The sequence below is a fragment of the Molothrus aeneus genome, chromosome 16, assembly GCF_037042795.1.
Source record: "Molothrus aeneus isolate 106 chromosome 16, BPBGC_Maene_1.0, whole genome shotgun sequence".
NCBI classification, from domain to species: Eukaryota; Metazoa; Chordata; class Aves; order Passeriformes; family Icteridae; genus Molothrus; species Molothrus aeneus.
The window spans coordinates 11,956,467-11,968,125 of record NC_089661.1 but is presented as its reverse complement, the minus strand read 5'-3'; the positions used below and the strand labels follow the sequence as shown (position 1 = coordinate 11,968,125).

At 48.4% G+C, this 11,659-nt stretch overlaps 3 protein-coding genes across 6 annotated transcripts in view; 2 read left to right on the top strand and 1 right to left on the bottom strand.

Annotated features, from left to right (window-relative positions):
• Window positions 1-381: 381 nt before the first annotated feature.
• Window positions 382-4,842, bottom strand: NUDT1 (nudix hydrolase 1). The gene is made up of 4 exons (XM_066560997.1): window positions 4,755-4,842; window positions 4,006-4,166; window positions 1,014-1,159; window positions 382-801 (listed from the first exon to the last, which is right to left on the bottom strand). The coding sequence occupies exons 2-4, from the start codon at window positions 4,155-4,157 to the stop codon at window positions 629-631; spliced, it is 471 nt and encodes a 156-aa protein (XP_066417094.1). The 5' UTR covers window positions 4,158-4,166; window positions 4,755-4,842; the 3' UTR covers window positions 382-628.
• Window positions 4,843-4,872: 30 nt separating this feature from the next.
• MRM2 (mitochondrial rRNA methyltransferase 2) lies at window positions 4,873-7,192 on the top strand. Its single transcript, XM_066561063.1, has 3 exons — window positions 4,873-4,930; window positions 5,581-5,831; window positions 6,536-7,192. Exons 1-3 carry the CDS (start codon window positions 4,893-4,895, stop codon window positions 6,958-6,960), a joined length of 714 nt encoding a protein of 237 aa, XP_066417160.1. The 5' UTR covers window positions 4,873-4,892; the 3' UTR covers window positions 6,961-7,192.
• The window catches only part of MAD1L1 (mitotic arrest deficient 1 like 1), a 352,355-nt gene continuing 346,412 nt past the window's right edge, over window positions 5,717-11,659 (top strand). Inside the window, exons 1-3 of one of the 4 annotated variants that reach the window (XM_066561061.1) lie at window positions 5,717-5,831; window positions 9,052-9,205; window positions 10,448-10,588. In XM_066561061.1, coding sequence (XP_066417158.1) covers window positions 9,056-9,205; window positions 10,448-10,588 — 291 coding nt within the window. In that variant the 5' untranslated portion in view covers window positions 5,717-5,831; window positions 9,052-9,055. Of the gene's footprint in view, window positions 5,832-7,950; window positions 7,989-8,161; window positions 8,251-9,051; window positions 9,206-10,447; window positions 10,589-11,659 lie in introns of those variants that run through there. The other 3 variants (XM_066561059.1, XM_066561060.1, XM_066561062.1) reach the window with 3 other exon arrangements.

Sequence of the window (11,659 nt, the reverse complement as noted above, 5' to 3'; positions counted from 1 at the left end):
GAGCAGTCACCTGGTCCTGCCCTGGGACAAAGCCTGCAGCCCTAGGGGATGGCACTTTGCAACAGGAACTTGCTGGAAGTTGAATTTATTCAGCATATTTTTACCTGAAATGCTCAAATAGTTTGACTTCACAGCAGGAGCTGCAACAGTGAAAGCTGGGCTGAGACAGGGCTGTATATCTACCTCTGGCTTGTGCTTTAACTGCCATAACCTCACACTGCCTTCAGCTGGAGGATCCTGAAGGAGTCTCTGGTTTGAACTTTTCAAAAGGCTTTCACAGCATCATTACAACAGAACAACACATGCTTTTACTAAAAAAGTATTTTTAATAATAAAAAAAACAAAACACCCACCCCTAAGGGAAAAGCTTAAGCCACTAAAAATGGTTAACAGTTAAGATTTTAATAGCTGTGATGACATAACCACCAAAGCCTACCACAACCAGGGACTTCACAGCATGGGAAATCTTGTTACTTTTATTTCTGCTCTAAGAAACCCCCTTACTTTCCAGTGATCTGGAAAATAAGTCTTGTGTTCTGGAGCCGAGCAACAAGACCCTCATACGTCACACTCAGGATGCTGTAGCCCAATGTGGGCAGTAGCATGTGGGCTGAATGCTTCTGCTTTCTTAAACTTCCTCCACTTCTTTCAGGCTGTGCTCCAGGATGGTGTCTTGTCCTTGGAACTTAAAATAGCCACGAAACAACTTTCTCTGAAGCACCAGGGGAAACCAGTAGCTGTCATCTGGCCACATGCGATGGAAGGGCACCTCGTCCAGCTGAAACCACTGGGGCCGCATTTCTGGTGGCAGAAAACAAAAGAACTCTGCATGGGCCTGCTCATGGATTGTTGCTGCCTGCACTGTGAATGTTGGCCAACAAGCAGCCTCCCTCTGCAGCCCAGCTGCCTTCCTTCTGGGAGGCATTTTAGAGTGAATAGTTCTCCATTTCCCAAGGGCAATGCTGTCTCAGAAGAGCATGCACCTCCTTCCTTTCCCCAGACCAGCCACCTACCCTCACTTTCTGTTGGCTCTCCATGAAAGTGATCTGCACGGAAAATGTGAACGTCCATGAGTTCAGAGTTGCCCACAAATTCAAATGTGATCTGACCCATCTTCTGCAAAGTGTCCACAGTCAGTCCACTCTCCTCCAGGAGCTCCCTGCACAAGAAAAAGACTTCTTACATGAAACTGAGCATTAGGAGGACAAAAATTCAGTCATTAGCTTTACTCACACATTTAAAACCCTTTCAGTGAACCAAAGGTGAAAGCTCTTATAGTACAATAGTAGAGCAGGGTTCTGACCTGCACCAAGCCACAAAGCTACAACACCACAATGGAGCCTGGTCAGGTGGGATTGTGTGTTATTTTAGGCTCCTGAGCCTGGCAGGAAAATAGTCTATGTTGGAAGGGGAAGATTCAGGAAAATGGAACATTTAGTAGAATTCAGTCCTTGCAACATGCAGCTCTTCTCTGAGGTAAGGGAGAAGTGGGGATGTGAAGTCATCTGACTATAGCTGGGTGTGGCTTCAGAACTCCAAGATACACGTCATTTAGACAGGCAAAAAGCTTTGCCAACTTCAAGCTGAACCTTTTAGAATTGTGGAGAAGCAGGTCATGAATACCAGAAAGAACATCTATACCTGCTACACAATCAGCTGCTTCTGAGGCAAACTGAAGCTTAGTTAAATTACACACTCCATAACACCATTTGCATACAGAAGGCTGAGAATTCCAGTTCCCATTCAAATGCAGTGTGAAAAACACAAAGCACTTGTGCAAACTTTGCCTTTCTGCTCCTTGGAAGCACATTGAGCATAACCAGAGGCCAAAAGGCAAGACTTTTTAAGAGCACTTGGAGAGCAGTGCCAGCTCTTTTCCACGCACCACCATGCACAGCTACTTGAAGCTGTGCATTCAATTATTTCCTCTCTTTATGCTCTGTGCTCAGAGAATTTTTTATTTTACCTCCCTCTAACAGAAGCAGCATGGCTTGAAGTTAGTAATGGTTTTTCTAATGTACAAAAATAAGGAATACTCTGAAACTGTGTGTCTTTAGTTATAGTTAATAATTAATGTAGTTGCCTATTTGGCAGGAACAACAATTTTAAAATGTAATGGAAATTATTTCAAGGCTCCAGCTTTCTTTGGCATTGGTTTCATGGATCCCATCTTTCAAAATAATACTTCAAATTAATGTCTTGGCTAATTTTAGTTTATCTTCTGAGAAGCTATCTATGTCTAAAATAGAGGCAGTTTTCCAGCAATGACTCTAAAAGCCTCCTTTTACAGGCACTGATAATTGAACAACAAAGCACAACACTGCTATAGTTCTCCAGGCAATTTATCCATCAGCTGCTTGGCTCTGTCTGTAGCAAGTGGAAACATTACATGTGGCAAACTAGAAATAACTCATTTATTAAATGCTCCCCTTACAAGCTGTGCCACTAAGGACCTGTCCAGGTGCTCACGGGAATGTGCTGTACACAGCAGAAGATGGAAATCTTGCTGGTGCTGGGAACTTTTGTTCATGTTTTGGCTTAATATTTAACTACCTGTGCTGAGACTTCACACCTGCTGCCTCTGCCAACCCAACTGAGAGCGAGCAACATGGAACCACAACCTCAGACCTCAACTGCCAGTGCAGAGTGGAAGTGGTACAAGGGGAGTTTGATCTGGAGTGTGTGGTGCTTCCTGCAGCAGAGCTGTGCCCCGAGGCAGCACTGCACCAGTGGTGCTCCAGCCAGCAAGGTGGCCAGTGTGTCCAGCTGCTCCTGGCTCTGGGGACAGCTTCCTGCCCAGCTGACCTCAGCAGGAACTGGCTGTGTCATTCTGGACTAAACTGCAGCTGAAGGGATGGGGACAGTCCCCAGCAGCAGGTGCTGGCTGTGCTGTGGCACGTTGCATTTGGATTGAGGGAAATTTTAGCGCTTGACATCTTGTGTGAACAGAGGTTCTGGTGTCAAACTCGGGGCCAGCACAGGTAAACACACCAAGGAAATCAAATGCTACATTAAACCATTAGATTACCCCACAGCCGGTGGCAGGTAAGTCTAGCAAATGTTAAGTGACAAAACTTGTGTCCCTCCCTCCGCTCAGAGATGATAAACCACACAAAAAGCCATGATAAAATGTCAGGTACGTTAGGGCCATGTCCTGCTGGGAGCACATCTGCACAGAGACCCTGCTGTCCCTGGGCCCAGCTCACCACAGAGCCCGGGCAGTTGTGCTGGCACAGCTGAGGAGGCTGTTGAGGGCAGAAGCTGAGCACACCATGACTGATCTTCCTGCAGGTGCAAGGGCAGCTGTGGGCACGTTATCAGAAACTGAGGAGATGGCAAAGCATGGCTTTGTAACAGCAACATTCATGTAAAGAACAAGGTACCTAATTTTTAGAGGAATTTAGCAATTTAGCTGTGATTTGCTACTTCATTTTAATGACCAGATAGATGAAAGAACTACAAGAAATCAGTACTAAAGGGTTCAGAAATTACACTCTGCCTTTTTACTGATGAAATTCAATTCCACAACTCAGCATTAGCACTTAAAAATGTCACACCATACGATCAAATAATAAGCAGTTTGGCTAATTATTTAAATTCAATTAGCTGTAATTCTGCTATATAGCCAAAATTAAACCCTGCACCTCTCTGAAGATTGCAAGAACCTCTACCCACCACTCAGACTCATTCTCAGTTTAGATTAGAGTCCAGGAGATGGGAGGGAGGACAGGAAGCTCCAGTTGCTCACAGACTGGATGAGTTTAAGATATGCAGGTGACAAAGGTGATGATTGTTTCTCTTGTGCAGAGTAGCAATCCTGTTTCTCTGTACATGTGGATAATCCCTCATCACCTGCGGAGCAGGTGTTCAGAGCTGGGTCAGGTAACACGAGGGTGTCCCTGACCAGAGGAGCTGTGGTACCTCCACCTGCAGCCCACTGCCGATGGTCCAACACCTCCACTTGTGCCCCCATACCTGTCCCCGTGGCGCCGGCTCGGCCCTCACCTGCGGGCAGCCTCCTCGATGCTCTCCCCGGGCTGCACCTTCCCCCCGAAGCCGTTCCACAGCCCGGCGCCGAACCCGCGCTTCTTCATGCCCAGGAGGACGCGGGACGGCTGCACCACCAGGACGAGGGTGAAGAGTCTGGAGGTGTGCATGGCTCCTGGCTGAGGGACGAGGCGGACACGCTGTGCCGAGGGTTCCCGGCCTCCTTCCGAGGGGACCCGGGGGTGCACAGAGCCCCGAACACCCAGCAGCCATCCCCAGTGCCCGGTCCCCAAACTCTGGTCCCCCAGCACCTCTTCCAGTGCCTACCTCTCTAACGCTCCCACTGACCCTCGCTCTCCGGCCACCTCAGCACCCCCTTCCCAAAGTTTGATCCCCCATTCCCAAATCCTTGTTTCCCCAAACTCCCCCCTCAGAATCCTGACCACCTTTAACACCCTCTCCCAGCATCCCTGACTCCCAGCACGCCTTCCCCAAATCCTCGATCCTCTCCGCAAACCCCCGTCCCGCCAGATTCTCCGACCACCTTCAACGTCCCTTCCCCGAATCCCTGACCCCCGAGAAACTCCTCCCCAAATCTCCGATCCGCTGTCCCTAAATCTTTATTCCTCCTAAACTCCCTCCCCAAATCCCTTATCACCCTCAACATCCCCTCCCCGAATCCTTGACTCCCAGCGCCCCTTCCCCAGATCGTTGATCCCCTGTCCCAGTCCCTGAGCCCCCTGCACTGCCATCCCCGCCCCGCGCACCTCAGCCCCGCACTCGCGGCTTTCCCGCCCGCCTCGGTGTCACCCTCGGCCGCGGCCCGTCCCGGCTCTTCCCGCGCCGCCGCCGCCCCGCCCGCGGCCGCCGTGAGGGGAGGCGGGACAGGGCGGGCCGAGGCGGCCATGGCGGCCGCGGGCGGAGCTGTCATTGCCGGGGGCAGGTGCGTGGCGGGGCCGCTGAGGCGATCCCGGCGCCCACGAGGGCGATGGTGGGGTGCCGCTAGTGCCGGTTCCTGGAGATTCTCTCGGGAATGGGTTAATGGGAGTTTGGGTGCCGCCCGGGCAGGGGCCGTGCCTCTTGGTTGCTCTGCCAGGCTTGCGGGAGCTCGGGCATCGCTCCGTTCCTCTGAGCGGCTCACGGAGGCCACCGGCCCCGCTGAGGCAGCTCAGGAGTGCTGGGGTCACTCTGCTATGTCGTGTCCTTAAAACACCTGAGCAGAAGCGAGAGTGGGATCGTTTTCCCCCCTTAGCTCAGGATAGCAAGTGAGGCCTCATCCAAAGTCTGACCCTGCTGTTGTGATAGGAACTGATAAATAAAGGTGCCAGAAATCTCAAATTTGGGGGCTTCTTTATAGAATCACAGAATGGTTTGGGTTGGAAGGGACCTCTGGAGACCATCTAGCCCAATGGAACTGGTGACATAGGGACATGTCCAGCTGTATTGAGAATGTCTCCGGACAGGGAGACTCCACAACCTCCATGGCTGCCTGCAGTGGCTGGAATTAATAAATATAAAGACTTTTAAAATACAGAGTGGGTGGTTATTTACTAACTGGTTGACTTGTCTCTCTTCCTGGCTTTGAATGAGCAGATGCCTGCACACCACGGTGAAGTTTCTGAGGAAAACTGGAACTGAGCAGAGGTGGTTGGAGCGGCACTTGAAGGATCCCTTTGTCAAGGCATCGAAGCAGCAGCAGTACCGGTGCCGAAGTGCCTTCAAGTTGCTGGAAATTGATGACAAGCTCTGTGTTCTTCGTCCAGGATTTTCTGTTCTTGACTGTGGAGCAGCACCTGGTGCTTGGAGCCAGGTTGCTGTAGAGAGGGTCAATGCCTTAGGTACTGGTAAGTGCAATTTTTTGGCAGGCAAGCTGGGGATGGTACTCCTCTTGAAGGTCTGTGAGAGGTCTGTGAAATACTATGGAATCTAAATTGAAATACTATGAAATCAAGGAAATATTATGATAGAAACAGTGTGGGAAGGGGACATGGGTACTGACAAGTGCTAGAGTCACTGATAAAAACATGAAGGGGTGAGCCTAGTAAATGTTCATGTAGAGAGATTGTGTTTATGAAATAGAACATACCATGTGGCACTGGTGATCTGATTAGCTGTTATGGGGAAGATCCCTTCACCCAGTTCTGAAATTGGTGTGACCTCTAGCAATTACCTTGGCTTATTTGAAATATTATTCCCTTCTCGAAAAATGGAAGCAACTGCTTTGCATGGTTTATATGGGTGAAGCCATTGATATTTACAAAGTGAGGTGTTACCATGTGCACCATTATCCAGGATTTCTGGACTGTCAGCCTTGTAAGAGCAGCAGAAAACGAAGAAAAATCCTCCTTGTTTATCCAAAGTAGCTGAGTTTTTATGTCTTGAACGGATGAGCTTATGGCAAACCCTCCATCCAGATGCACCAGCAAACTGCCAGGGGACGAGAAGGCGGCTGTGGCAGGGGGTGGGTTGTGTCTGCTGGCACAGAGCTCGTGCACGTGCAGGGTTTTGCAGCCACTCTCAGCGTTCCCTGTGCCATTCATCCTTACAGATGCTGCTCTCCGCACTGGCTTCGTGCTTGGCGTTGACCTGCTGCGGATTTCTCCCCTGGAAGGAGCAGTTTTCCTGTCAGAGACTGACATGGCAGAGCCCAGCACGCTGAGGGCCATCCAGAGCCTGCTTCCCTCGGGGAAGGCAGATGTTATCCTGAGTGACATGGCCCCCAACGCCACGGGCATTAAAGAGCTGGATCATCAGAAGCTGATCAGGCTGTGTTTAGGCCTTCTGGATATAGCCCAAAGCATTTTAAAGCCAAAAGGAACGATGCTCTGTAAATTCTGGGATGGATCTGAGGCCCGCCTGCTGCAAAACAGACTGAAGGAGCAGTTCCAGGATGTGAGAACTATAAAGCCTCAGGCCAGCAGGAAAGACTCTGCGGAATCTTATTACTTGGCCAGGCTGTACAGAGGGAAATAAAAGTCATGAGCTGCAAGATTCTTGGACATTGGTTGGAAATCTCCGTTTAGTGGGTGTTTAAAGGAAAATCCCACTATTAAGGCCTTGGGGAAGTTTGCTACTCTTCAAGTCCGTCAGGCTTTTCAAATACTTGTGGACAAAATGGTTGGGAATGGAGAGGAATAATCTGAAAGGCAACCTCTGGGGCTGGAGTAATGGAAATGAAAATAAAATGTTGATTATATGATTTTTTAATGCTTGCCTGAAAACCATTGCACTGTTAATGCTGTCATACATGACGCTGACCTTAAAGGTGATTGTTAGAATGTGAGGGAACAGCAAAGGGGAGTTTGAGCCAATTCAGTGCCTTTTAGAAAATATTTCTGGGCACATCAGGATCTGCATCCTCATGCAGGGTGTGTAACACAGCCATGTGAGAGGCACGGCTGCCTTGGGAATGTTCAGCCCTATGGCTCTGCTGACTCTCCTGCGGACTTAGGTTATATTTAGGAATTGCTGCTTCCTGGCACTCATAAATCCAGTCAGTGGCAGTGGGACAGGGTCATGGCCATGCCAATCATCTCCCCAGTGCTTTTTAGGTGTGGCCAGTGGTGTTTCTCAGGCAAAAACACAAGGTGTTCCTAAGATCCCAGCAGGGAGAATGACTGAATTGCCAGAAATCTGTTAGCACAAATAAATTCAGCTGCTGCCTCATCTGAAAGTGACAAATTTTATATTAAATACTGCTTTTATCAGGCTGACTGTGGCATGAATTATACCAGAGGCTGGTTTAAGACTCCGAGGCCTTTCTCATATCATCAGGAGCTCATTTGGGGCAGCTGAATGGATCGGTGCCGGGGCAGGAGGGCGCGGGGCGGGCTCCGAGCTCAGCCCGCCGTGTCGGGCATTACGGTACCGCGGGCAGTGCTGCGCGCATAATGCCGCACTTACGGCTGCCGGCGCCGCCGTTCTCGCGAGAGGTGGGCGCGGAGTTCCCGCGAGATCCCGTGGCCGGGGCGAGGAGGGAGATCCAAGCGGGGCGCGCGGCGGTGAGCGCTGAGCGAGGGACGGGGGCAGAGGGGAGAGAAGGAGGGCTCCGACCAAGCCCGTCCCACCCCGCTCTTCCCCTGGCGGAGTCGTGCGGGCTAACCCCTCGATGCCCGGAGCTGCCCCGTGCCCGCCGCTGTCGCTCTCGGTGTTCGCTGCGTGCCCCGGGGCAGCCTTGGCCTAAAGAGGACCGGGTCCCACACCTGTGTCGCCTTAATTGTTAGTAGGTTTGAGAAAGGGCTTGCTGGAGCTACCTGCCGGCAGGTGCGTTTGGTATCCAGCGCTCAGTTTGGGTTTAGGCAGATCTGTTGCTTCTGCGCCGCTCTTACGCCGCCTGCTCGTGGTGCTGCGAATGCAAACAGTAACTGCGGAGTGACCCCGGGGATGCAGGAGGCAGCCCCAGGGCTCTGTGTGTGCCACAAGCCATGTGGATGTTGTGGCTGCTTTTCCTGGTCCTGGACCTTTTCCGGTGTTTCTGGGGATTTATAGAGTATGCAGTCACTGGAGGGACTCACCTAAGGCTTCCTGAAATATCCAGGGAAACCTTGCAGGCTTTTCTGAGCACCACTCCTGATTCATCTAGTTAGTGTTCTAGTTAATCCCTTTCTGAATTGGAAGGAAGAGCTACATCTTACTATATGAATGATGAGATGCACTTTCACTTTACAAGTGATCAATGGACTTGGGAAGACTTCTTGTTGGAAATTAGAGTTCAAAGTGCTTCTGGGAAACCAGAAACAAGTTGTGTAGCAGGAAGGGTTTGCTGCTACTGTGGAGTTAGTTCTGCTCCCATCAGCTTCGAAAACCAGGGGGAAGAACAATGAATTTGGTTTGGTCAGAGAGAAGAGGTTGTCTTGCATCTTTTTCTCATTTCAGAGAAAATTACAACTTCAGCCTGGGTGGGGTTATGTTTTCTGTGGATCCCAGCAGTGATTTGCAGTTTGATTTTTACCCTGTAAATTGGAAGACCTTGTGTTTAGTGTTTCCTCAGGACAATGATGCATTCCTCTTTAGCAGAGCATCTTGCTCTGAGTGTTTTGCTGATGATTTTCTGTGCATTTCCAGAGCCATGGAGGACTTGGAAAATAATACCACTGTCTTCTCCACCCTGAGATCCCTCAACAACTTCATTTCACAGCGTATGGAGGGGGTGTCTGGGCTGGCTACACCAGGATCAACTCAGAGCTCCTTACAGATGCAGTACCAGCAGAGAATGCAGGTGAGGAATCCTCATCTTGGTGATGCCTGCAGTATCACTTCAGTGTGCTTGTGTGCTCCTTTTGATTCCTGGAGCTGGGAATTTCATTCAGTTCTGACCATTCTTTCTGAAGTTGATGTTCTGAAATTGACACAAACAAATAAAGGAAGCTTTCTGTCACCATTCTGGAATCTTTCCCAGAATATATTTAATTTTTTTTTACAGTGGCAGACAGGTTTATTTCTGTTTTGTAAAAGCTTAAGAAAGGTCCTTTGAATTTATTCCCTGCTAGTTATATCTGTGTACCAGCTCAGGAAATAAAATTGTGAGTTGTTTTTATATTGCTGAACAAAGGAGCTTGGTATCTTAACATTTTTCTAGTAAGACACTTTGTTACCTTTCTTCAGGATTCAAAGGCTTCTTAGCCTGGACACATCCAGGAGACTTGCATTGAGCTGTGGCTTTGATATGCAAACCAGTTGTGCTTTCTTATCCACCTGGGTTATTTACTTTTTTTTTCCTCTTAGCTGCTTCAGGCTCATAAAGCATAAAGTAAATTGGCATCTTAGATCCCAGGGACTGTTTATTAGGCTGGAATGAAGTTTCTCTATTCTGTACCTTAATATAATTTCTATTTCAGCCTCTAAGTAAAAAATGAGATTGTTTCTTTTTAATGTAAATCTGCTTTGCATTTGGAATGTTGACAAAAATTTAATCTTTTTCTGTCTGTGCTACATCTCTGGTGACAGCAGTAGTTGCAGGAGGCTCTCTCTGGTTAGAGTCTCCACTGGCTGTGTGTTGGATGTACATCACCAGGGTGTGAGCAGTTCTGTTAGTATTGTCTGTGCTCTCAGGTAATTTGAATGAAAAAATGAAGGGTAATGTTGTAGAGCTCATGGAAAAATGTGTTATTTTGCTCAGCAGTTACTTTTATTGGGAGTATGATCTGTGCTTCTTAGGCTTGGGGAGTTCATAATTAGCTTTTTAGATAGAGAGGTAGATTTTGTCAGGCTACATCTAGAGATTGAGAAATTCTGACTTAAGAACCAGGAATTAGTTTATTTCCAATTCACCTTGGTTTGATGTGGGTTTCTGGGCATGGTGTTGAACTCTGAGTTTCCCCATCTACAGCTGGTGTGAGAAGTACCACAAATGTGGTGATAGTTTGTAAAATGGCAAATTAATATTAGCTGAGCAATACAGGGCATGATGATACTGTTGTGCTGTTAATGGTGTGCAATTTTTCACACATGAACTGGCCAGCTGGAGGAGCAGGCTGGGCAGATCCACTCCAAATCCCTGCTGCTGCAGGTGGAACGGGAGAAGATGCAGATGGAGCTGAGCCACAAACGAGCTCGCATCGAGCTGGAGAAGGCAGCCAATACCAATGCCAGGAACTATGAGGTGAGTGGGATGTTTGCTCATGGCTTGGGAGCATTGGCCTAAGCCAGAACACATTTACATCAGTGGTTTGGTTCAGGGATGTGCACTGGTTTGCAGTGGTCTGTCTCAGAGTGTGTATGGTTACTCTCTTTTTGGAGTGAAACTGAACTGAAGGTGCACTCCAGGAGCAAGCCTGGTGTTCTCTAACTGCTAATGGACACTGTCTTCAGAGCAGGACTTCAGTGAATCTGGAATGCATTTACTGCAGGTGTGCGTGTCAAGTTGCCAGCACCAATGCACTACAAGAACTGCTCTGCAGGTCCTCTCTCAGTGCACTGCACTAACTTGCCAATGTGCACAAGAGTGTGAACTTGAAGCCTTGTTAGGTTCACAGACTGCTGATCTGCTCACTGGATTCTGTTAGCTTAGCCCTGAAGTTGTCACGGGTAGCAGTAACAAAAGGGATTTGTTATATGTTTCTCCCAGAAGTATCTAATAATTTTTCTCCTAGAGGGTTTAAAGTTCTGCTGGCACAATTGCCAGCATTTGGTTTGTGTGACTGTAATTAATTGGAATGGCAGCAGTTCCAGCCATGCAGTGTCACGCAAGAGAGCCTGCACTGATAAAACAGTGAGCCTCACTCAGGGACTAATAGCTTTTATTGGGTTCTGCTTTTCTGCCCACATATGTTTGCTTAATGACATTACTGAAATAAGCTGTGGATCAGTGGCTTTTGTAGCATAATAAAAGTCTGCTGTGTGGCTGATTATTGAAAAAGAAATCTGTAAAAAATAATAACTATGTTTTGTTGTATTTTATGAGGGTGACAGATTTAGTGTGTGGTTGTGAAATAGGGAGTCAGTGACTAAATTCCTCCTTCCTCTGAAGGAAGGTGATGTGGGATTAGGCCAGGAAGAGTTCAAACTGGAATGTAGCTGAGTCAGTCACAGAAACCCTTGAAATACTGGTACAAAAAAAGGGAGCAGCATTAATCCAGCACTGTGGTAATTACCCTGCTCAGATTCTGTGTTTTTCTGAGTCATGTGGATAAAGGTTTTAGGAACCTCACATTGCTTTGCATAATCCTTGCTT